Source organism: Vigna unguiculata, chromosome 3 (genome assembly GCF_004118075.2).
Source record: "Vigna unguiculata cultivar IT97K-499-35 chromosome 3, ASM411807v1, whole genome shotgun sequence".
NCBI lineage: Eukaryota > Viridiplantae > Streptophyta > Magnoliopsida > Fabales > Fabaceae > Vigna > Vigna unguiculata.
In genome coordinates this window covers 9,789,944-9,814,653 of record NC_040281.1, presented here as the reverse complement: position 1 = coordinate 9,814,653, position 24,710 = coordinate 9,789,944, and the positions used below count along the sequence as shown (strand labels likewise).

At 32.5% G+C, this 24,710-nt stretch overlaps 3 protein-coding genes and 1 long non-coding RNA gene across 6 annotated transcripts; 1 reads left to right on the top strand and 3 right to left on the bottom strand.

The window, feature by feature from the left end:
- Window positions 1–410: 410 nt before the first annotated feature.
- Window positions 411–5,666, bottom strand: LOC114178739 (endonuclease MutS2). 2 transcript variants are annotated; one of them, XM_028064800.1, is made up of 6 exons: window positions 5,161–5,268; window positions 3,935–4,030; window positions 2,819–3,806; window positions 2,189–2,713; window positions 1,268–1,723; window positions 411–890 (listed from the first exon to the last, which is right to left on the bottom strand). In XM_028064800.1, the coding sequence occupies exons 2-6, from the start codon at window positions 3,952–3,954 to the stop codon at window positions 579–581; spliced, it is 2,301 nt and encodes a 766-aa protein (XP_027920601.1). In that variant the 5' UTR covers window positions 3,955–4,030; window positions 5,161–5,268; the 3' UTR covers window positions 411–578. The 2 variants fall into 2 exon arrangements, with proteins under 2 accessions (XP_027920601.1, XP_027920600.1); XM_028064799.1 differs by lacking the exon at window positions 3,935–4,030 and having other exon boundaries at window positions 5,161–5,666.
- Window positions 5,667–9,506: 3,840 nt separating this feature from the next.
- Window positions 9,507–12,040, top strand: LOC114177957 (monothiol glutaredoxin-S17). 2 transcript variants are annotated; one of them, XM_028063577.1, is made up of 3 exons: window positions 9,507–9,805; window positions 9,881–9,955; window positions 10,605–12,040. In XM_028063577.1, the coding sequence occupies exons 1-3, from the start codon at window positions 9,635–9,637 to the stop codon at window positions 11,820–11,822; spliced, it is 1,464 nt and encodes a 487-aa protein (XP_027919378.1). In that variant the 5' UTR covers window positions 9,507–9,634; the 3' UTR covers window positions 11,823–12,040. The 2 variants fall into 2 exon arrangements, with proteins under 2 accessions (XP_027919378.1, XP_027919379.1); XM_028063578.1 differs by lacking the exons at window positions 9,507–9,805; window positions 9,881–9,955 and adding an exon at window positions 9,972–10,486 and having other exon boundaries at window positions 10,580–12,040.
- A 2,987-nt stretch (window positions 12,041–15,027) lies between these two features.
- LOC114179336 (heat stress transcription factor B-2a-like) lies at window positions 15,028–16,734 on the bottom strand. The gene is made up of 2 exons (XM_028065652.1): window positions 16,370–16,734; window positions 15,028–15,470 (listed from the first exon to the last, which is right to left on the bottom strand). Exons 1-2 carry the CDS (start codon window positions 16,670–16,672, stop codon window positions 15,141–15,143), a joined length of 633 nt encoding a protein of 210 aa, XP_027921453.1. The 5' UTR covers window positions 16,673–16,734; the 3' UTR covers window positions 15,028–15,140.
- A 4,919-nt stretch (window positions 16,735–21,653) lies between these two features.
- Window positions 21,654–22,277, bottom strand: LOC114174916. The gene is made up of 2 exons (XR_003602769.1): window positions 22,088–22,277; window positions 21,654–21,800 (listed from the first exon to the last, which is right to left on the bottom strand). It is a non-coding gene; the product is annotated as an uncharacterized LOC114174916 (long non-coding RNA).
- Between the last annotated feature and the right edge of the window lie 2,433 nt (window positions 22,278–24,710).

The window sequence follows — 24,710 nt, the reverse complement described above, 5'->3', positions numbered from 1 at the left end:
TAAATTGAGTTATTATTTTGATGAAAGAAGAAACAAAGAGAACATCGTCAAGGTGTCAAACGGTGATTGGTGAAGAGCATTGGGTAGGGATCCTCGAAATTAAAACTCAAAATATTAAATTATTCAATAAAACACAATTTACCTTTCTTCAGTCTATTCTTCTTCCTTCGTCCGTTCCCTTTTCTTCTTTCTTCCTCAACTATTTTGCTCTCTACTTTCTTCCTCTTCCAATTTCAACAACGCTACAACTTCGATCTACGCGCTCTCTTTGCTCGTTTAACACTACTAGCAAGCTCCAATCAACATGCTTTGTTCTTCCAAACTTTTGTATCTTTTCTTTGTTATTCTTGAAAAGTTTATAGAAAATATTTACCTTCTCTATTTTCTAAACCAAGATACACACTGAGACGAATAAATTAAAAGTGCAGAATTTTACAAACTTTCAGTACTTTACACCAAATGTGTTTATGTACATACAAAATAGTCATTTGTTTGGTGAGGTTAGTAGGGAGTATGATATAACTTCAAAAAACGAGGATTCAACCTGACGTAGTCTATTGCAGCAGGGCCACCATGTATCACTTGACATAAGCAATGGTACAACCATAATTCATTGGACTTTCTGGTTCATGATTAGTGATACGTGGGTGATTTTGCAGAATCTCAAGTGCACGCTCCTTAACAGCACCAGTTCCGGTCCCATGTATGACAAACAGAACCGAATATGGTCGACTGGCATTAATTGCCATCTCAAGGTGTATAGAAGCTTCTTCTACTCTCATACCTCTTAGATCAACTGTATTCTTAGATGTTCGCACCACTGGACCATAGGAGACATCATCATCGCTTTTGACGTCTACATTAACCCTGTATTCTGCATTCCGCCGACTCTACAATATTAAATCAAAATGTTATAACTTGCCATTTTTGATTCCTCACCAATGTTATAACTTCCCCAATCTTTTTCAGCAATGTGAAGCCGTGACATTGTCACCATAAATAATTTTATCAAAGTATTACCGTACAGACAAGTTATACAATGGCATTATAAATAGAAAAATGAAAATAACAAACTTTATTGCATTCTTTTAAACAAAGAATGGATTAGCAAGCAATCTTCTAATATAAACAATTTCTGGGTGAGAAATTACTTAACCCAGCAGAATGTGCGAAAAATCCAAGTGATGGAAAGATGTGAATTAAAAATAAAAACAAAGAAGCCTATTTAACAAGAATATATATGATCTAGAGTTTTATTCATACGTACCTGTCTCCCCTGGTGTACGGAAGAACTAGTTACAGCATTCTTTGCATTAGATGGAAGAGCTACGATGTTACTTTTCTTTACACGGGCTTTCACTTTACCATACTGTACCAGGATTGTTTCATCATCCCCAAGTGATTCTACCACTGTGGCCAATTTACCCCCCAATCCCTTGACATGGACTTGCTCTCCAATTTGTGGGGTATATGATGTTTGATCAGCTTCATTAAAATGATCAGCAGGAGTGTGAGCTTTTACAATGGAGGCAATGGCAGATTCAGTTTCTTTAATAAGTGAATTGAGTTTATCACGACCAGAACTTTTGAGCTGCTTCTCAAATTTCTGTATCAAAGTTTCCATCTGAGATTTTGCATCCACAAGCTCTTGTTGAACCTGTTGGGTTTCCTTTGCCATAAGTTCCATTTCACGTCTATCGAGGTTTTCTGCCTCCCCTTGGATCTTCGCAACATTTAATGAAAAAAAAAATCAGGCAATAAAGAAAGAGGATAAGAAAGAAAGAAAAAGCAATTTCAAATACAATGGTATTCAATTAAAGCCCGATGCAAATGCTCAGGCTTTCTTTTGCTGAACAAAATAATTTCCAGCACTAACTGCAATATGAATTTACGTACTAATTTTATATTAAAATTGGTGCACATAGTCAACCAGAAAGTCATATTCCATAAGTAACTCCCTCAAAAATATTGAAATTAACGTTACAACTCACAAGTCACCACATATTTTGTACAACATCTCATCACCCTTTAATTTTCAGGTCAATTTACTGCTTACTAACTTATCAAGGATGCAAATTTCAGATAAATTTGAAAAGGAACACTATTTATTTCAATGCTGTGTCAACCAAGGAAAACAAATTATAATCAAGAAGCAGCTAATCTCTTCCCAGTAAAACATCGATTGTACCTCATTGTACACGCTCATAACTTCAGCATGAATGGATGCAGCCTTTCCAGCCTGGGCCTTTAATCGATTTCTTTCCTCCTGTAAGGACTGATAAAGCAATCCTCTACGCTCTTGCTGCTGTTCTGGTTTAAACTTCTCTACCCAGTTTTGTGCCCTATCAATTATATTTCTATCAAAGCCAATAGATTGTGCTATGCTTAATGCATTCGAATCACCAGTACACCCCCAGAGAATTCTATAAGTTGGTTGTAATGTTTCAAGTGAAAATTCCATTGCTGCATTGTCAAAACAGGTATCCTTTTCCTTGAGACTACTTAAATCAGCATAATGAGTGGTTACAACAGCCAGGTTTACACGATCCTTCAAATATTGTAAGATACTGGCAGAAAGTGCAACCCCTTCTGAAGGATCAGTCCCACCACCGATTTCATCAATGAGAACAAGTGATTGTGTCGTGGCCACTTCCAAAATCTTACAGATACGTGATATATGTCCACTAAAAGTTGAGAGATTTTGTTCAAGGGACTTCAATTTGGAGGAAAAGATAAAGATCAGACAACATATGAAACAAATGTATGATCAACAAAAAGTCTTTTATTTTTATTGTCCATAATAAAGTTAACATATTACCTGATGATCTCCAATATCGGCAAGGATAAGGTCAAACCAAGGAAGTTTTGGATTGTTCTTGGCAGGCAAATGCATTCCAGCTTTTGACATAAGTGATGCCAGGCCCAATGTTTTCATGGAAGCAGTTTTCCCTCCAGTGTTAGGGCCTGAGATTACAACCACTCTAGTTCCATGTCCAATTTTAAAGTCAACTGGCACAGGGAAGTCAGATATGCTATGTGACGTATATTTAGTAGTCATTGCTCCATTTCCATCACCAAACTTAGCAGCATTTCCAGATCTTAGTGCAAGATTATCTGAAATGATCTCAAGAGAGGACTCTAGGAGTAATGGATGTTGTATACCAACAATGTTAACATTTAAGCTGTCATCCTCTTGCTGGTCCAAAATACCATTGTCTTCATCATTGGAATCACAACCTTCAAAACTATCAAGTTTGAAAATGGGACATACCCCATTCATCCATTGAGCATATGCAGCTCTTGCAAAAGCAAGATCAATCTCAAGAATTTTATCCAATAAATTATTTATATCTGATTCTGAATTTGCTATGTCAGATGAAAGCATACTTAAAATTGCACTTTCCTCAGCCTTCTCGGAGCTTGAAAGTCTAACTTCCAAGTTGTTCAGATCTATTGCATCTTTGGGTTCCATAAAGTAAGTTGCTCCAGAGCTGCTGACATTCAGAACTACACCACCTGGAAGCAAATATCTATGGGATGCCCTGATGCCCACACACATTCTTGATCGACGCTTAGTTATTAATGGTCTGTCAATTCCCCCAGCCTGAAAAATTTGGGAGGATACTTCCTTCAACATAGAATCCAAAATTTCTATGTTCCTCTTTCTTTCTGATCTGATAATCTCCAGGTCTTCACTTGCTCTATCGAGAATTATGGAAAGTTTGCAATCTATGCAAAATTCTATTTTACTCTCCAAACCCACTTGGAAATTACAATTTTGCAGTATTTCGAGTAGGGGTAAGTACCTGATGGGAAACAATGGCATCGATAAAGTTAACAGTTCTGATGATTATCTTGGAATTTCTGGAAGGCAGCAATTATGCCCAAAAGAACGAGTGCAATTAGGTATTACACTTTGCATGTCTGTCATTACCTTTTGAGATAAACTTTCATTTAAGGCCTTATTGAGACATGTGAATCCATTACCATATGATCTATGCTCCAAACTTTGTCAAGAAAAATACAACACCTAGCCAAAATGCATAAAAGAAGTTGCTTGTAAACTGAATCAGACTAAAAAAATACCCTTGAATGCTGGGAAATACTATTTTTTACGACTTTCTACCATCCCTTTGACTGGCTAAAAAATAGATACCACAAGATGAGAGTCATCTTCTAGAATTCCAATTCAAGTTATGATTGACATATTATAATCTTGCTTTACTTTTTACATAAAACTTCTCCACATTGTCATGTTATCACAAATCGCTAAATTATCACAGAAGTCTAACTATTACAATTAATTCATTTTTTAATTATGTGCTAACTCGTTAAACTGTTAAATTACCAAAATTTTGGCTCCAATTCAGTGTATGTTTCTTGTAGTTCAACCAAACAATTCCAGTAAAAATAACAGAAAGGCAAAGAAAGAGAAAAAGACTTCATTGCATTATTAGTTCCCTAGGTATTGCGACTGTGCAATTTTGGTCATTCAAATTCCAATAGCATTAACTGGATTCCCCACAAGTTAATTAACATAATTAGCTAACATGACTAGACATGACATGGGAGAGTAAATAGAGTACTATACTAACTACAAAACATAGAATATTTGAAATAAATAACATACATGGTATTTGACTAAAGCCCTGATTAAATAAACTTCTCCCACACTCACAGAATAGGAAAATGAGAAGTTAGAATGAAATGAGTTTCAATCATAAGCTAAAACCAACTTCTGTTCTTCACTCTTAAAGTTTTCTCGTCTAACTTCTCCAGCAGTTAAGGTGCATAAATTCATTACTTAGATGAGAAACTCAATACTTTTTACATTTTTATTTCCATTTCACAAAAATAGGGCCTATATTAACTTAATTGTCATGTTGACAGTGCTTGAAGTAAATTTATGTTTTTATGACAACAATAAACGACAAAGAAAATTTCATCATCATTTTTTTGAGCAAATTAACGACTTAAACATCGGATGAACTAGGACCTAGGAACCTTAGAGTAAATATAAGAAAACTCGAAAAACCCAAATGTCGCATTCAAGCGTGATAAGAAAACATGATGAGAGACGGTAAATTGCACAATCGCCATACCCGAGGCACTTAGAAATGCAATCAAGCCAAAAAAAAAAAACGAAAGATTCACGTATACCTTTGTGGATGATTAGATGCGGAAGCGAAGCGTTTCAAACTATCGAATAAGTCCCTGGCAGCGACGAGCGTGCGGCGGACGGTGCAAAGCTCTCGGATGGTTAGCAAGTGGCCAGAAGTGGCGACGCGGAGAATCTCCGTCAAGTCGTGGATGCCGGAGAAGTCGAGCGGCTGGGCGAGGAGTCTGGCCGCGGAGGTCTGATCGAGAAGCTTCTGGCTCTGGCGGGGGGTGCGGCCGACGGGCAAGCGAGCGTTGAGGGCGGCGGCGGAGCCCATAGAGGTGGAGGTGAACGGCGAGAGCTGCTTGCACACGGAGCTCCATTCCAGCGTCTTGAGGGTGTCGGCTTGGAGTGAGTTGGACTCGGGCGAGTTAGAGTTGGGATTGGAACAGGACCGGAGTTTGAAATTGAAGTAGGATTTTGGGGGTTTAATCAACGGAACCAACACGTTGCTGCCGAGTTGCATCGGTGACTCACTCACTGCCCTTTGGTTTTCTTCTGGATTGGGTTCCACGTTCCCACGTTGCTATAATATATGTATGGTATTCCTAGATAACGTAGACACTCAACGGCGTCGTTTACCATTTCATCTATTCGTGTGGAATTTCCTATCGTCTATTTTTGCCATAATTAATAAAATGTTTTAGAATTTATAAATAGAGTTAATTAATAAAATATTTTTAGTAAGTGATACTCTCTCGAGATTTTTTTTTTTTCAAAATTGAACCGTTAAATTTGTGTGAAACTAATTTCAAATGAAATTAGACATATTACTTTTTCTCCGGGATCATTGTGGGATAACTTCAAATTGGGATTCATGCAGGACACACAAATTGATCATCTTTGTTTTTATTTTTTCATCTAATGATGTTACATTTTCTTAATTATGTACTTTTGTGTTGGTTTCCACCAATTTATAAGATTCCAAACAATCTATCTTATGCTAATTTTTAGTTTCATTTCCTAATTTTGAAGGTGATTTTAAGAGGTAGTGCTCTATCCAAGTTGCTTGTTGTATGGAAAGTGATCTTTTACTAAAAATAACTTCAATGTAGAAAAATAATTAGTAGATTTGATTTTTATATATTTAAGAATATGATTCTTATATTTTATTGTTAATTAATTAACTTTTAATATTTGTTAAATAGAGTTAATTTGATTTTTTTTTTATTAAATTGACCTTGGAACTCTTTGTAACTCTTATGTCTTAAAATCTAGATCATCTTTCTATCTTGAAATCTTTTTATGGGAAAAATATATTTTTTATCTTTGAAGTTTGAGCTCAATTTAGAAATGGTCTTCGGTCAAGATTTTGTCATTGTTTGGTATCTAGACTTTTAAAATTATTGTTTTTTGTTTATATTTATGAACGACGTTAAAAATAACAAACGGTGTGTCACGTATTATTTAACTTTTTTATAAAATAAAAAACTAGTTGTAAAATATATATATATATATATATATATATATATATATATATTTTTTGAACCAATGTTATTTTTTAATCAATTTAACTTATTGCTGTTATGAAATTTTTAGGATTTTGCTTAATTCAACTGTTTGTCCCTGTTATTGGAAAATATACTCCTCAGCTTTGCATTGCATTTATGTGAAAGTTGTAAAACTCTTTTGGTTAAGTTAATGTAATGTGACTTTGATCGTCAAACTAATTAGGGTAGTTATAATTTTATTTTAATTCAAAGACTTATGGAATGTGAATGTGTAACAAAGGAGTGATCATGAAAATGCTTTTTCGGAGATAACACAATATTTGGCACTTGAGTCATGCAATGAGCAAGAGAGAAAAAACGTAAATATTAGGTTAACCAACACATATTTGAGGAATTTTGTGTGCACCAAAAAAATAGAATATATAGTATGGGTAGTGAATTTATGATATTTGTTCCTCTCTTATTTTGTTTTGTTTTTTTTGAAATCTTCTTTCCTTACTACTAAAAAAATACAACAAATCTAAGAGAAATTTCACTTTCCTTTCGAATTTCATTACTTATTTTTGTTACAATTTGTGCTTTCATTGGCCATGGCTGAGAACACCTGCTTGAAGGAGCTCTCTAGAGCTCTCTAGTGACATGAAACACATTCTTGAGGTATTCAAGAATTGAGAAAAGGAGTATCATATGAGATTTGAGACGATCAAATCTGCTTTGGATACATTGATGAAGCTGATACGTGTTTTGTTGGTTTAGGGTAACCCTTTCAAGTTCGAATCGTTAAGTTGGTTTTCCCTTGTTTTGATGGCATCGATGTTTTGCAATGGATATTCAAAGCAGAGCAATATTTTAATTATTACAACATATCGGATGACCAACATTTGACCATAACGACGATTTTCATTTGGATAAATAGGTAGTTCCCTGGTTCCAAATGATGTCCCGTAATAATCCCTTTCCATCTTGGCTTGGATTTACTCGTGCCTTAGAGTTGGAATTTGATTCCTCTCCCTATGAATGTCCAAACTCGCATTTGTTTAAGCGTACTCAAGCATCCGGCGTTCATGAATATTATGTCCAATTTCTTATGCTTGCTAATAGAGTTCATGATATTCATCTGATGCACTACTAGATTGCTTCGTAGAAGGTTTGAAATTAGATATATGTAGGTATGTGATTGTCCAAGCTCTTACAACCTTAATTTGTTAAATATCTATAGCTAAATTGTTTAAAGGAAAATACAAGTCCACATTTGAACCCTCTAATTCAGGATACATTCACACATCTCAGCCACCCACACTACCCAAACTCTCAAAACCATTAGCCTTACTCCTTTACTACCTAACCCTAACCCAAACAATAACCAAATCGACAATGTCCAAAGAATATCCTTTGCTAAAATGCAACTTAGAAGAGAGAAAGGATTATGCTATACACATTTTTTAATGTGTTAATTGGTGTTTTAGACTCACATTTGACCTTAGATGTTTTGAATGGTGTAAATAACTCAAATGTAGTTTTGAAATGTCGCTTGACACACATTAAAATTTTGTATCAAAGTTTAGAAACTAAAAACATATTTAACCATTTTTTTAATATATTTTGTGATCATTTCATAAAAGTTATTTTTACTTTATCTATTTTGGAATTTTTTAAATAAATCTTTCAAAACTTTTAAAATATGATTTCTAGAATGAAAATATTGGAAACACGTATCGAAGTGCTTCACAATTTCCACGTTCTTCAATGTAGGATTTAATGATTAACTGTGCTAGCAATGAGAGGGAGGGAGGAGAGTAGATAATGGTATTATGTTGTCCGAGAAAAAGGAATTAGAGAGGTAAAATAAGGTTTTGGGTGACACTTGATTACCTATAGGGGTCACAAATCGGGTTGGACCCAACAGGCAGCTCGTTAACCCGTGTTAAAAGGGACGGAGTGGGTTAAAGATTTCAACCCGTCAACTCATTTTGGTCTGTCACGTCCAGTCTGTGGTCCAGACTTGTTAGCCCATTTTTTAAAACTAAAATAAAAAATAATAATTAAAAAGATTAATTTTTTATATTATATTTTTTAAATGTCTAAATATATAACAGTATTATAATTTAAATCATTAGTACCTATAAATTAAATCTCGATTATTAGTTATAATCGAGTAATTTAATATGTAAATATAATAATTATTTTAATTAATCTAATTAAAAACATTAATTAATCAATTAAAAGTTTTAAAAAAGATTTTATTTGATTAAATATACTTTTAATATTAATTTATATGCATGTTTAAACAAATTTTAAAAATAAAAAAATTTGAAAACAAATTAAAAGAAGTTTAAAAGATTAAAGAAAAAAAGGAAAAAAAAAAACTGATAGACTAAGGTATCTTGTACAAGACGGGTTATGATTACTGACATGTTTCTGTTTGACGGGCCAGTCCGACCCGACTCGTTTTTGACAGACTACAAACAGACCGGGCCAAAACAGTCAAGCTGACCCGTTTTACTACCCCTAATTACCAATATTGTAATGCTGATTTAACATAAGAACATATTAATTTTATTTAAAAATATAAATACTTAATAAAAAAATGTAAAAAATAAATAAATTATAAACCTAAATATAAAAACTAAATGATTCATTAAAATATAAAAATAAATTATAAATCTAAATATAGTAATCAATTACTAAATAAACTTTTTATGTTATTATGAAGATGCATTCAGTAATTATGGAGGAGGTGTAGGAAGGAATAGCCTCATCTGATTAGAAAAAGTATGGGATAAATATGAGAACATACTGGGCCGTTTTTTTGGGCCTGAGGGACTGGGCTGTCTGGAATTCAAAATTCCATTACTTTTTCAGACGCGTCACTAGCACACAGTCACGTGTCCGAGAATCCAGAAAAGGTAGAGGGTGGTTTATCTTATTTAGTAATTTATAATTTTGACACGCAGAACACTGCATTGTGTTGATCTGCAAACAGGGCTACGATTAGGGTTTGTAGGGTTTGCGCGATCGAATCAGAATGGGTGGATCGGTAAAGGACGTGAAGTCCAAGGCGGAGGTCGATGCGGTGGTCGGTGGTGGCTCTCCGGTTGTCCTACACTTTTGGGCGTCGTGGTGCGAAGCTTCTAAGCACATGGATCAACTCTTCACTCACTTGTCCACTGATTTCCCCAAAGCCCATTTCTTAAGGGTTACCTTTCATTCTCAAATTCTCTTCTTTTCCACTTTGGTTTCGCTTTCTTTACATCTATACCATGTTTTACAGGTTGAAGCCGAAGAGCAACCTGAGATATCCGAGGCGTACTCCGTCTCTGCCGTTCCTTTCTTTGTCTTTTGTAAGGTAATGTTACTAGTTATCATGTCTTCTTTCACTCGGAAAATGTGTTCATGGTTTAGTACTACTTTTTTGTTGGATTGTTTTGTTTTAATTGTTATTTGTGATGCTATCTAGTGTCTGCCTTCCTGATAAATTCTTTGGGCTTAGTTGGTATTGATTCTCGATAAACGTGGCTTGATGGAAATTATGCTATTTGAATTGATAGATTATGATGCTGTTTTTTTGTGGTAAGGTGCATTTAGTATCTAAAGGGTGAAGTTTGATGTCATAGGGAAAGATGAAATAAGTTTTTCCTTAAGCTAATTGTTTTGTGATTTAAATAACCAGAGTATGGATACTCTGACATGATGGAGTTTTTACATTTAGTTTCTGGTTTACTAATATATCTTAACGAAACTCTGTACAGTTTAGATGATTGCATTTAAATGCTAAACTAAAATTCAATTTATAACTTATTAGAGATCTGTGTTGTATATAGTTCTTTTCAGGTTTGTTATTAAGATCCAGTTTGAATATGTCACCATGTGGACAAATGTAATGAGTACCTTTGTTTTATTTCAATTTTAATATTCAATCTGTTTTTTGGGATTTGAAATCATTCTTACCTTCTTTGCTTGATTTTAATAGTTGCTTGGAAGTTCTTTTTTGTCAGGATGGCAAGACCTTTGATACATTGGAGGGTGCTGATCCGTCAAGCTTAGCCAATAAGGTTGCTAAACTTGCAGGCTCAATTAACCCTGGAGAAGCTGCTTCTCCTGCCAGTCTTGGGATGGCTGCTGGATCTGCCGTTCTTGAAGCCGTGAAAGATTTAGCTAAAGAAGATGCATTAAAGGAGAAAACTGTAGTTGAACCAGGGCTTAGTGGTCCTCTTAAGAAGCGATTGCAGCAACTTGTTGACTCTCATCCTGTTTTCCTTTTCATGAAAGGAACCCCTGAAGAGCCAAAGTGTAAATTTAGCAGGAAAGTTATTGAAGTGTTGAAGGAAGAAAAAGTCAAGTTTGGAAGTTTTGATGTCATGTCGGATTCAGAGCTTCGTGAAGGCTTGAAGAAGTTTTCAAATTGGCCAACATTTCCTCAGCTGTACTGTAAAGGGGAGCTTCTTGGTGGGTGTGACATAGCAGTTGCTATGCATGAGAATGGGGAATTGCGAGAAGCTTTTAAAGATCACGGAATTGATACCATTGGTAAAGAAAAAGAATCAGGAGATGCCAAAGGCGGGATATCTAAATCTACTAATTTGAGTGCTGGCTTATCATCTAGACTGGAAAGTCTGATAAATTCTAATGCAGTTATGCTGTTTATGAAAGGACAACCAGATGAGCCAAAGTGTGGTTTCAGCAGGAAGGTAGTTGAAATTCTCCGGCAAGAGAGCGTACCCTTTGACAGTTTTGACATTCTTACTGATGAGGAAGTTCGTCAAGGGCTTAAGATTTATTCAAACTGGTCCAGTTATCCTCAGCTGTATATCAAAGGAGAGCTTATTGGGGGATCAGACATTGTGTTGGAGATGCATAAAAGCGGAGAACTTAAGAAAACGTTACACGAGAAAGGGATTATTCCTGCAGAGACCATTCAAGATCGAGTGAAGAAATTGATTGCCTCATCCCCTGTGATGCTCTTCATAAAGGGTACCCCAGATGAACCAAAATGTGGTTTTAGTTCCAGAGTTGTTGAAGCCCTTCGACAGGAGGGCCTGAGTTTTGGGTTTTTTGATATATTGAGTGATGAGGATGTGAGACAGGGATTGAAGGTATACTCAAATTGGCCAACCTATCCTCAGCTCTACTACAAAAGTGAGCTGATTGGTGGTCACGACATTGTGATGGAGCTGAAAAATAATGGGGAGCTGAAGTCGACCTTATCTGAGTAGGATTATTATGATTCCATTCTGGTTGTGTATGGGTATTCAGAACAAGTGTGATTGACAATCATACATGGCGATTTTGATCCTGGTGTCAGGAGTGTGTTTGATAACGTTGTAACAATCTAGATGGTTACTTTTATATACGTCGTCAGTGATTATGAATGCTAGTTTTCTGCCCTGTGAAAATTTTAAGCCTTTTATATACTTTTGACAGTGATTCTGAATGCTAGTTTTATCTCCGGTGGAAAATTTTAATCCATTGGAGTTCTAATTGCATACTAACTGTTGTAAACCTCAATTTGATGCTGGCGAAGATGCAAACTCAGTAAGTTACTTGCCTGTTATATTTAAACTAAGAAATCATATCCTTAGCAATTGTAGCTGGACACTTTGGAAAATCACAGGCAAGAAATAATTTATTTTGTCGTTTTGGCACTTATGGGACAGTAACCTACACAACAAAATTTGATTAGAAGATAGTATTTATTTAACACATAAGATCTAGTCAAGAAGTTAAATATACAATTGTCTTTATTTTTGACGTTTATTTAAAGTTAAAATTTAGTTGAGATTAAATTGAAAAAGAAAGTTTGATTAAAAATTTGTTTTTAATTCTTTGATTTATTTTGATTTTTATATTTGTTTTTTACTTAATTAAGTTTTAATTTTTGATTTGTTTTGATTTTTATATTTGTTTCTGATTTAATTGAATTGAGTTTTTGTTTTGTAAAATGATTTAATGTGTTTTTTTTATTACATTTGCTCTCATTTCAAATTTAAAAGAAATTTATATAAAATATTATGAACTCAATTGAATAAAAAAAATGTAGCAATTTAAAAACTTAAAAAAAAAATATAGATCGAAAGATGACAATTTAAAACGATATCATAATCATTCCTAAAAGTTTTAGTGTAAGCTTGATCACTGTTAACAAATGATTGCAAGACTCATCAATATTATAAATCAAATGAATGAAAATTATAGAAATATTAAAAGTTAATTCATTTAAGGTGAAAATATCTCAATCTAAGAGAGTAAGACTATCAAAATTAAAAATTTAAACAACATAGGAAATAAACTTTGCTTTTCTTTTTATTTTCTTCCCTTTTTGGTACTTTTAGTTTTAGTATTTTCAAGATTTTCTTGTTTACAACTTTTCTTTTATTTGATTACTTGACTCATGATTAATTTTAGAATTGTTGCCAAACTATTTAGTGTGCTTGCTTTTTGTGTTTCCAAAAGTTGTGTATTTTAGTTCGATCTTTTTGTATCTAATAAAGGTGTTTCATCGAACCTGATAAAGTGCAAGTAATACCTTAACCTTTGAGTATAGTAAACTATATTATAGGCAATTCATTTTAAAGAAACTAGGCTTCTCTTGTGTCCTTCACTCACCAATCTTTTTGGATTTCACTAAGCATGGACTACAACAACCACACTAACATTTACACAACTCAAATATACAATAATAAAAAATGCTCTTTCTTGAATTTTTTTCCAGATCCTTAATTTTGAAATGACAAATTTTTTTCATCTGTAATATACTTGCTCACACGTATTATTATACACATATTTATCCTTATGTATTTCCAACATTCACAAACTCATTCTTCGTAAGTTGAAACATTTGAATGGTTAAGTTTGATGTTAGCCATAGTTGTCGTTATCCTGTATCCACCACCAATGACTAATTCGTATGTTGTTAGGGTATGTACTTTATGTACAAAGAAAAAGTTATAAATTTGTATTGGCATGGATCAGTGATTACCATACTTTGACTTTCAATTCAAATAATATTATTTTCCTCTATCTTTTTCAATTAAGAACCACAAATCATTTCATTTCTGGATTCATTCAATCATCATTGCATTGCAGTAGTAAATTAGATTTTGAATACGCATGCAATCATCACTTTACACTTTAAGGTTTTGAATGTTCATAACTAATCTTTGACAAATATTCTCACGTGCCAACTGGGAAATTACCAAGATTTTGTTCGGATAGCAAAATTATTAGTTAAAAACTTCCCTAAGATAAAAGAAATAATTTACTTTGTAGCATTCATTACTAGGTAATATACCTATATATTTTTTTTAAAGGTCTCTTTTCTTAATTTGATTGAATATTAGTTTAAATAGTAAAAAAAAGAGAAAATTATCTACTGTATTCACGTCTCGTTTATTTTCACGAAGTACTAGACAAAATCGAACAAAATTAGAAGGGGTATATTTAAATTCTGTTATTGGTTGTCCCTATAAAAATGATTTTTGAATTTGATAGGAACAAGAAACAAGTATTTATTAGTTGACATCCAACAAATTTTTTCACACATACATTTATTATTTTACTTTTCAATCTTTCTTTTTCTTTGTAAATACAAAAATTATTTTTTTTATTAACCAAAATACCTCTAAAAGTGGTGTTAAAAAAATATTTTTCTTGTAATAATAGACAATTATTATAAAATAATTAGTTCTTGAGAACCCAAATTGTTAGTTCAAGTCTTCTATTGAATAAAAATGAAGAAGTTAAACAATATAAGATAAAAACCCTTAAACACATTGTCTTAAGATTTTATGTGTGAATTGGACTCATGTCACATTATTGTTGGACATCTCCATTATCATTGTTGCATTTATCCGTGTAATCCTGTTCTCAGAAACTGAAAAGGAAATCAAACAAAAATATCATCAATCAATTTAGAGAAGTTGCTTGGTAAGACAACCATTATACCAAGAGAAGAAAAACTCCCACACATAAGTTTGAATCCTGAAACTGCAAACATGAGTGGCAAGATTTTCCTTGACTCCAACAATCATTATGGTCGTGTTTTGAGCGACCAAGACGAAGAAATCAAAGAAGAAGATGAAGAAAGTGGAGAGTACATGTAATAGTAATAGAAGAGTTCATACAACAACGAAGATTCACAATTATTCCACCCTCCAATGAAGTCATTCTTTTTCCTCAAACTAATGATTGTAACATATCTGTAACTTGCAGTTTCGTGCAGAAGATGTATATTATCAATGTCATGCGATCATTTCATCGTCAATGTATTTCGAAATCAATCACATATGTTCTATCCCATCTATGCTGTCATCAGCTTTATACGTATATATTTTGTGTTGGTCGACTATGTTTATGTTGATTGTATTATTTTGTATCAGTTGTCTTTGAAGTTGTCACTACAGTTCAATAGATGTCTCAGCATTCCCAAAAGAATGGAAAGTAATTAATGTTGTTGTTGAAAAGAGAGAGGTAAACCGAAACAAATATTAGTAATCCATGATAAGATGAAACACCTATAAATTAATAAGCATGAACTAACACAGTCTCCTAATTTTACTTTGTTGGGTGTCCATAAACTGAGAGAGGCATGCCAACAACTTCATTTCAAGTTCTTTGCACTCATCAATCTGCATTTGAAGCTCTAATCTCTCCTTCTTCAGGTTCTTGTTCTCCTCCATAAGTACTTGCTCATTGTTTTCTTCTGTGGAACTCGTGGCGTTTTCCTCAGAAGAAGACTTAAGGTATGCAGGAAAAACACTTGGCTCGCACTTTTTTCTTGTGATTTCACCCAGCATGTGCCTGCAACCCCTCTGAAATTTCTCGTGCTTGAATTCCCATCTTTTCGATGACATTTTCTTAAATCCCTGTTTTCAAAATTCACACAACCACCTAATTAATACATCAACAACTTTGTCTCTTCTTATGAATGTTGAAGTAAAGTGGTACGAGGTTACGTAGAAGCAGCATGCGTTGGAACATAAAAATATTATTTCCATGTCAATCAGGTTAATGTTCGTAATGGTCAAAGATTCTGAAAATTCTTTAATCCAACGTATAACTTTTAGTCGTTCACAATAAGCAACGTATTTGTTGATGTTCAAATTAAGTGTGCTATATTATCCAAGTGTAGTAGCAGTAAAGTATGTTTGGTATGACTATTTTGACTTTTAGTTAAAAATAATTGATTTGACCATCATTCTATATAAATATATATTCATTGACTTCAAGTTCATTTGAATGAATGCATGTGGTTTGATTGTTTTGTTTAACTACGATACTTCCTCGTAATAAAAAAGAAGAAGAAAACTATGATCCTAGCGTCCCAATTTTGAACAAAGAAAACATAAAGCTAGAGAATGAAAAACAAAAATTAAACTAAACAATATCCATAACTCAACTTTTTTTTTTCCAGTTATTTAATCACTCGTTAATATCCAGTTTCATGCTTGATATGCATATGTTTTATTACAAATGAACTTTAAGTCTAATTCAACTCTACAAAAATGACTTGTAAAATGAGATTTGTATCCATTTATATACTAAATTGACCTTATTTCTAGTTGTTTTCGAACTTCCAACAAAAACAATATGATAAAAATTGATATATGACTTAAATACAAAATGGAAATCTATTTATACTGAAGTATCATCGTAAAAATATGATCACAAGTGTGTTATAATTACGAGAAAGACAATGAAATTTTAATAACTTTTTTTTACATCTTGAGATGAAGACATGTTCCAAAAGAGATTAAGAACTTACATAAGTGTTCAATTGGCGAATGAAGCTAGAGAAGTTGTTGTGCTTGAAATATCTAGGCAAGGTGTGCTCAGAGAATTCTGCAGGAGACCACACAACAAAGGAAGTTCCTTCTTCATTCCACGACACAATTTTTGTGATATCTTCACTCTCACCTTCTTCCAACAGATCGTAAGTCTTCAACAAAAATGGCGCTGGACACCTTTGCCTCGGTGACTGCCCTGCATGTGCATGACCACCACCAACAACGTTGTCGTTGTTTTTACCTAAACCAAGGTTCAGTTCTACCACACTCTTATCAACCATTGTTGCACAACACAAACCTATGTTTACCTATTCATTTGAGTTGCCTAAACACCTTCATATTCTACACACTCCTCTTTTTATACCTTCTACACCTACCACTTGGTAGCTACAAAAAACCCTCTTTTTCTCCTCTTTTCTTTTACTTTCTCTCGCACGTGACCCAAATAATATTCAAATCAACACCTTTTTTCTAGTCACCATTTTCTCTATCTGTTAACTTGGAAGGTTGGTGATGTCACTTTTTTGGGTTAGTCAGAGGAACTTTTTTGACTTTACCCATGTGATGGTGATGCCAACATAACGCCCAATACTAATAAAACAAAATATTGTTCAACGGTTTGGTTTCTTTGTCATGGATTTCCTTTTATTTTATGCTTCACTGCTAATATCACATGTTTGAATAAAAGTTACAAGCAATGGTTATTGAATTTCTTTCATATATAAAACATTTCAACAACTTCTCTAAATTTATATATATTTTCAGAACATAGTTCTGGAATCCCAGCGGAAAATTAATTGTTTTTTTTATTTCCTTTAGAAAAATAATAATAATTTTGTCAGATTTTTTAAGATGATTAATTTAGAAATTCATATTAACCATTACTTTGATTGGGAATTCGTTGACAAAAATCAATAAATAATAGGAGCTGCTGTTGGAAATAGTCCAAGTCAAAGTTTTACATTGAATAAAATAGTTAAACATTACATAAGAATAAAGACGCATAATACCATCACCTTAAGGTTTTTAGATAAAAGTGGTGGCAAATGTTTTATATATGTTTAAGACTAATGTCATATAATCATATAAAATCACAGTCTCTCAAATAACCATTACTCATTTATAAAAAAATATAACCCAACAAGTGCAACCCACAGCATCATTCAAAAACCAAATCTATTTGAATACATAAAACTACATAAACTAGAAGTCAAAACAAAAACCCTGTGCACACTGAAAAACGGACTTTAACATTCTATGGAAATGCAGAAAAATTTAAAGAACTTCTCAGTAACATACTTCACTTCGAGACAAGATAAAGTTACGAAGCTGAGAAACAAGTCAATGGAAATGTCAAAAAAATTTCACTTTATCCTCCTCCCATAAATACTTCTGGAAGAGAAAAATTAAAACAAAGATGAAATTATTTTTTATATATCAAAATTAATTTATATATGAGTTAATTAATTGAAAATCTCTCGAAAGCTTCTTTAATATTTTTAAAATTTTAATTTGTAAAAAACTAATTCTATCTTCTATTAATTTTTTTTATATTGTTTTCTTTTAAAAGTGTGGCAAAAGTTTATAGCTACCGAAATTGGCATGAAGTGCCGCAAAATCTGACTCACTTGGAAGAACATAGCAAACTCGTCTCCCACTTGTGCTCTATTTCTTCCAATTAATTTCCATTTGATGATGTAATTGTTTTATTATGCCTTTTCAATTTGGTGGTACCCACTAAAACTTTTGTTTATGTTTCTCTTATATTTTTCTTTTCATTCACATCATCTGTAATTCTTCTTAGATTTAGTGTTAAACTAATCCAAGTCAATTAAGATGGAAGTAAAGTCTAATTAGAAATTTTTGTTAAAATTACTCAATACTAAATTATTTGGGCTCACAATACATTAATCATATGTTTTAGTTAAACAACTTGATTAAGTTTACACTTACATTTAAGCCACACAAAAAAAAAAAACAAAAAAATCTCTGGCGGCGCTATATTAAAGGATTAGGGCGTGGTTATGAAATCTTCAATGTCTTTTACTGATATAATTAAGCAATGCAAAACTTGTAAGTTGACCAATTTGGATGGTTGTTGAATTTAGTTAATTTTGTAATGAATTGAAAATTAACTTAATTCATTCCGTCTACGTTTAAGCTTAAGCTGTAAAATAAGTTTTTCATCAATTTTTCTTGTTTTCCGCATATTAAATTTTATAATTAACATTATGATTTTCTAACTAAAACTTAGTTAGATCCTTGTGTGAAGAGAACATATTTAAAGACTAAATCTAATCCAGTCAAAAATTAGGTCAATGCTTCTTGCACCCATGTTTTCATACTGCACCCATATGTATAACGAATTACTGTTTTACCCTATTTCTTTCTCCCACCTCCTTCTTTTCTGTTAGCGGCACCTGAGACGTCAAATTAAATGCAGAAAGTAGAAAAAGGGTTGAGTAGTATCGTAGCCATGGGGTTGTGTTTAATTGTTGAAGAAGGGGCAAGTGGTGCTAAAGTAGTTCACTAGAGGTGTCAATTTGGCAAATGATTCATTGGTTATTCTTAACCAAGTTGATTTTGAGGTCTCAAACGAGGAAAAAAAAAATCTCAACACCCAAAATACTTTCTTAAGTGTATTAGGGTCAGAATCAAGGTGGGTTTGGCCTACTAAACTACTTTAATTAATTGTTAAAAATAATATTTCGGGTTTGATTCAAATATTGAGTTGAATCGTTTAAGAGTGTCCCAAACCGAAGATCGAAACTAGATGGTCAGGCCAAAGGCCAAAATGGGTTGTCCGAGGTCGACAGTCGAGACGAGATGGAAAAGTCAGGACAGACGGCAAAGACAGACCAGGTCGGGCTGACGGATGAGACGGGCCAGTCTAGGCCAACGGTCGAGACAAGTCGGGCCAACGACTGAGAGAGGCCAGGTCGAGCCGAAGTCGACCCAATGGTTGAAATGGGTTAGACTGTGGTCAACCCGTCTTGGATTGTGGTCAACCTGTCTCAGACTGCCAATGATCTAGAAGGGTCAAACAGGCCCGACATTCAAGATGGGTCGGAGCGACACAACGATCCGAACAGGCCTGACAATTGAGACGAGACTAGCCGATTAGAAGACTGAGACGGGCCTGTCGGGCTGACGATCAAGAAGGGATGACGACCAAGATGGGCCAAACCAGGACGCCGAGACGGGTCGACCTGAGCCAACGATCGATATGGGACGGCCCGATCCCAGGCCAAAATTCGAGATGGAACAGCGCGAGATCAGATGGGTTGAATTAGACTAGCGACAAAGACAAACTCTTTCTGGTTGATGACGGGACAGGATGGCCTAGGCCCATGGTTGAGTCGGGTCAAATCGAGCCCACATTGAGAAAGACTAACTCGAGCCCATGATTGAGATGGGCCTGCTCAGGTAATCGAGACGGTCAAAGGCTAATAAGGGTTGACGAACACGATGGGTTGGCTCGGGCTGACAGTCGGGACAGGTTGACTCGGATCGAAGACCGAGATGGGTCGGCCTAGATCGACAGTTGAGATGGGTTGGCCCTTCCCTATGATTGAGACGAACCTGCCCGAGCGAACAGCCGAGGCAGTTTGTTTTAGGCTGACTAACGAGACTATCTGACCCGTGCCCAAGGTTGAGACAGGTCGAATCGTGCCTATGGCCAAGATAGGTCGGGTCGAGCTTGCTTCTGAGATGAGCAAGTTTGGGTCGAAAGCCGACAAAGGCCGAGATGGCATGCCTAAGCTGAAAGTCGAGACGGACTAGTTTGGGCTGAAGGTTGAGACGGGCGAGCCCATAGTATAAGTAGGGACTGGCCGGGTTAGGCCGATAGTTGAGATAAATGGGTCAGGGTCGATTGTTGAGACATACCAACCTAAATCGAAAGTTTAATAATATATTTAAAAATAGAAATTTCAATAATATATTTAAAAATAATATATTTTATATGTTTAAAAAGGAAACTTATGGACTGACTTTGATCCATAGGACTTATTTATGCTTTTTAATCTTGTGAACTTTTTGACCCACTAAAATCATGTAAACCATGACTAAATCCTATGAGCTGGACCAAATTGATAACTCTAGAGTTCACTCCTTTCACCAATGGCGAAAAGAGACTTGAATGTGAGTGGTGTCATGGCTAAAGTATTGACCAACGAAATAAGCAAAGAAGATTATAAGAAGAACTTGGGCAAGTAAAAAAAAAAATTGCGGTGGGTAGAAGACTATAAGAAGGTTAAAATGTTTACAATTCAGGATTTGCATTTTGGAACGTAAAATTTCCTTAGAATCTAGAATGTAAATTTTGTAGAACTAATTCCTGAGGTAACTAGCATACAATTTTAATTAAGTTTTTATTGATTCCTTAACTTTTCGAGTTTGTTCTTTATTTTAATTTTAGATTTGGATTTTATGACTTTAATTTTCATTTGAATTTTTTAAATTAAATTAAAAATCAATTGAATGTTAATTTCAAAATCATATACAAATTATATTAACTGATATTTTGATCTAATTCGTATTTTCTTGTTTAATAACATTAATTCGATTAAATTGATTATTTGAATTGGATAATTGATCAAAGTTTAAATTTAATCTTTTGATAAATATAACAAGAAAAATTGTGTGGACCTTGAATTTATGAATTTCCATTTCATCTTCTTAAATTTCGTTTTTCAATTTCTATTTACGTCTTCAATTTGTTTTCAATCTTAACATATTTAATTTGTAAATAAAAAATATTAAATATTTAATACAGTAAATATGTAATTCTAGAATATTGTGCTCTATATATATTGTAAATTAAAAAAGAAAAAACTTAGTAAACTTTGATTTCAAACAACATTAATAATCAACAACCAACATTAATGCATTTTACCGAAGATGACTATATATAAGAAACGGTTATCATTAACTCTGAAAAATGATTGTAACTATTGGAACGATTTCTCAAATATTTAACATGTATGCTAACAACACTCAGAAATCAGAGACAAATGAAAATCATTGTATACATCACATAACCAACAATATTTATTTGCTTATAGAATTTAATACATATCATTCTATAACAATCTCTATCATCTATACGTATATATGTATCTATGTGCTTCCATTCTTTTTCTTTAATCAAAAGAAAAAAAAATACCAGTACATTATATACTGTGTTACAACTTCAACTTGTATTATATTATATTATACTATATTATTTATATACATAAAAAAGTTGAAATGCAAAAAAGATTATTCAACAGGGACAATTATTTCATTAATAACACTGGAGAGTTACAAAAGGTAATACATGTTTTATTGATCAATAACTTCCATGTGCTTTGTAGTTACCACACAATCCTTTATATATAACTCTATTACTTCTTCTGCTTTTCCTTCCTGCACATAGGAAACGCAAACATGAAGGTTACGTATATTAGTATAATACATATAACATACCGCACATATAAGGTAAAAAGATCGTAAGTAAATGTTAAGAAGTGAACTTTAAATTTAACTCAATCCTACAAAATTAATTTTTAAAATGAAATTTACATTCATTTATATAATCTAAATTGACATTATTGGTAGTCAATATTGAACTTCCAACAATATAACACTTCTTAATAATCTAAATTATATCTTATTTCTGGTCGATGTAGATTTCTAAGAATACAAAGACTTACTCGTTTTGTTTCTTGTTGTGGTCCTGTACAAGACCCACAATTCCTGCAGTACCTACAGCAACATTTGATGCTGCTAAAAGTCCTGCAAGTATTAACGGAAGAACCATGGTTAAAATTTGCAGAAGCTTTTTATTTTCTGCAACACGAATATGTTTGCTTTGTATAATGGTTGTTAATGTGTGGAGCACTTATTTTGGTGCCTCTTATTTATAGGCTTAGGCTACATATCTGATCTGAATTTCAAATGTTTCTACCCTATTTCTTTTAACTTTATTATTTATTTGTTAGGAATCATAAATTTCAAATAAGAAGTATCATAAATTCATTATCCTAGATTTTGGAATTAAGTTGATATCAAATCTCAGATGTAAATTTAATCCAGGTTTCATTATAAATGAAAAATGTATAATTTTAGAAGTGTTGCTCAAATATATATAATTAAATAGTGAAAAGTAAATAAATAAAAAATATCAAGATTAGAGGAAAATAATTCTTGATAATAGAATATATCACAAAAAAAAATTGGAGATACTAAAATAAATAAGATGGAACTAATTTCATAAAATGTATTTTAGTTCACTTATTATTATTATGGGAGTTATGTATGGTGTGAACTGAAAACATTTCTTTATATAACACTATCTTTTTAATTATGCTTATGAGATTTTTATTTGAATACTATTTTATATTTGAAAATTGCATTATTATTTTAATAATTATTAAAATAATTTAATATTTTCAATTGTAAATATCGTTATTTTTCATTTTTATTGTTCAAATTCGGAATTTTCTGTACTAGCTTAAGTATGAAGCTTAAAAGTATAACTTTCTAGTTCTTGTTATATTCATGTGTGAACATCTTTAATATGGATTCTTTGTTGGTTTAGTATTCCCCAATAACTGTCAGAAAAATAATATTCTTGGAGAAAATTAGCACTTCCTTTGATCCCAAATGTGGGGTTGCAAGACAAACAAAGAAAGGGGAATACTGTGCTTTATTTTTTTCACTGCAACTCTCATTAAAATTCATGTTAAAAAATTTAGAATAGATTATGCTATAATTAATCATGTGGTTATTTTTTTTATTTTCAATTATTTAAAATAAAAGAAATTAATCAAATAATAACAATGTATGGATAATAAATAAATAAATAAAATAATAGTATGATAAAAATACTTTCTTTTCATTGTTTTAGACTACATTCATATTCATTTATCTCTCTTTCCTTTTTCTTTTTTCTTCTTTTTTTTTTGTTCATTCCTTTATATTCATACACATCATTCAAACCATAGAGTATCGATTGTTTTTACTGTAAATGTGAACTTGGTTATTGTCTATATTCCATTAGATATCGTGTTAAAGTATTTATGAATCTTTAGATTGGTTTTCAGGAAAAAAGATATACGATTCCTTTAAAACCTTGTTTCTTACACCACCATTCATGATTTGGATTAATTATTTCATTTTTAATAGAATTTTCTCTTTTGTTAATACTAACTCTAGTGAAGATTGCTTTTTATTGTCTTTCTTTAAAACTGCAGAAACTTCTTTGGCAATCTACAAATAAAAAACCACGTTGGAAGAACTTTTCATATTTAAAATTGATGGAGAAAATGATTTTTTCTTTCAAAAGAAAAATAGTTAAAAAGAAATTTTAAGGTAATTAATTTTGAGCCGATGAAAAAAATTAGCTTCTAAATTTGGAAGAGTGTTTGTGGCCGAAAAGAAAAGAAAAATTATTGAAACATGATCTTAAGTTATAACAAATTTTTAAATTCAAAAAGCAAACTTATTTTTTCAAGAAAAATAAATCACGTTTAATCTATTACCTTCCAAATATGAAATTTCACATTTTGACTATGCTGACATTTCAAAATTCATCGATCATTTGCATCACATAAAATTTTACTAAAATATTAAATCACTTATATTGTATAAATAAAAGTCAAATTAACTAACTTGCCTGCGTAACGATTTCCCTCACAAAATAACATAAAAAACTTTAAACTACATATGTTTACAAAATTTCAAATATCAATGTTATTTTCATTTAAGATTCTAAAAAACCACTCATTAATCCAGGAAACCATGACTAGCGATGGCAAAAAATTTGTACTTACATATATCCACAGAATAAAATCTGTATCGAATATTAAACGAATACTTTAATTGGCTATTAGTGGATAATAGATTTAGATATTTAATTATCCATTTGTTGATGGGATGTGTACAAGTATCATAATATTTGACAAGCACATATCCCGCTAATAATTATTAATGAAAAATATATTAATTATGAAATAATCATTTAAAAATTGATTTCAAATATTTCTATTTTTTATTTAGATCTATGAAATTAAATTTATCTTGTACAAGATTAAGTTTTTAAAATTATATCTTCACGCAATTCATTTAAATTTACTTTTTAGAAAGACCACATTCATTTATATTAATATTTTATTCAGAATCTATGGATAACTACGGATATATTTTCATGGAGACATGATGATGGAAAGGACGAGTAACATGAGAAGTAACAAGGCAAATTTTTCAGGCATAACGGGAGCAGAAGGCAATACTTATATCAATTCCTTGTTATCCCTTATCATCACAAACTAAAAT

What these genes read in the sequence shown, in the direction of transcription:
- LOC114178739 (XM_028064799.1), bottom strand. Translation starts at nt 5,624, where the DNA reads ATGCAACTCGGCAGCAACGTGTTGGTTCCGTTGATTAAACCCCCAAAA. An exon ending in CCGATATTGGAGATCATCAG is followed by an intron (nt 2,714 to 2,818) that starts GTAATATGTTAA and finishes TCCAAATTGAAG; the next exon opens with TCCCTTGAACAAAATCTCTC. An exon ending in TTATGAGCGTGTACAATGAG is followed by an intron (nt 1,724 to 2,188) that starts GTACAATCGATG and finishes AATGTTGCGAAG; the next exon opens with ATCCAAGGGGAGGCAGAAAA.
- LOC114177957 (XM_028063577.1), top strand. Translation starts at nt 9,635, where the DNA reads ATGGGTGGATCGGTAAAGGACGTGAAGTCCAAGGCGGAGGTCGATGCG. An exon ending in CCAAAGCCCATTTCTTAAGG is followed by an intron (nt 9,806 to 9,880) that starts GTTACCTTTCAT and finishes CATGTTTTACAG; the next exon opens with GTTGAAGCCGAAGAGCAACC. An exon ending in CTTTCTTTGTCTTTTGTAAG is followed by an intron (nt 9,956 to 10,604) that starts GTAATGTTACTA and finishes CTTTTTTGTCAG; the next exon opens with GATGGCAAGACCTTTGATAC.
- LOC114179336 (XM_028065652.1), bottom strand. Translation starts at nt 16,672, where the DNA reads ATGGTTGATAAGAGTGTGGTAGAACTGAACCTTGGTTTAGGTAAAAAC. An exon ending in TTCGCCAATTGAACACTTAT is followed by an intron (nt 15,471 to 16,369) that starts GTAAGTTCTTAA and finishes TTTTGAAAACAG; the next exon opens with GGATTTAAGAAAATGTCATC.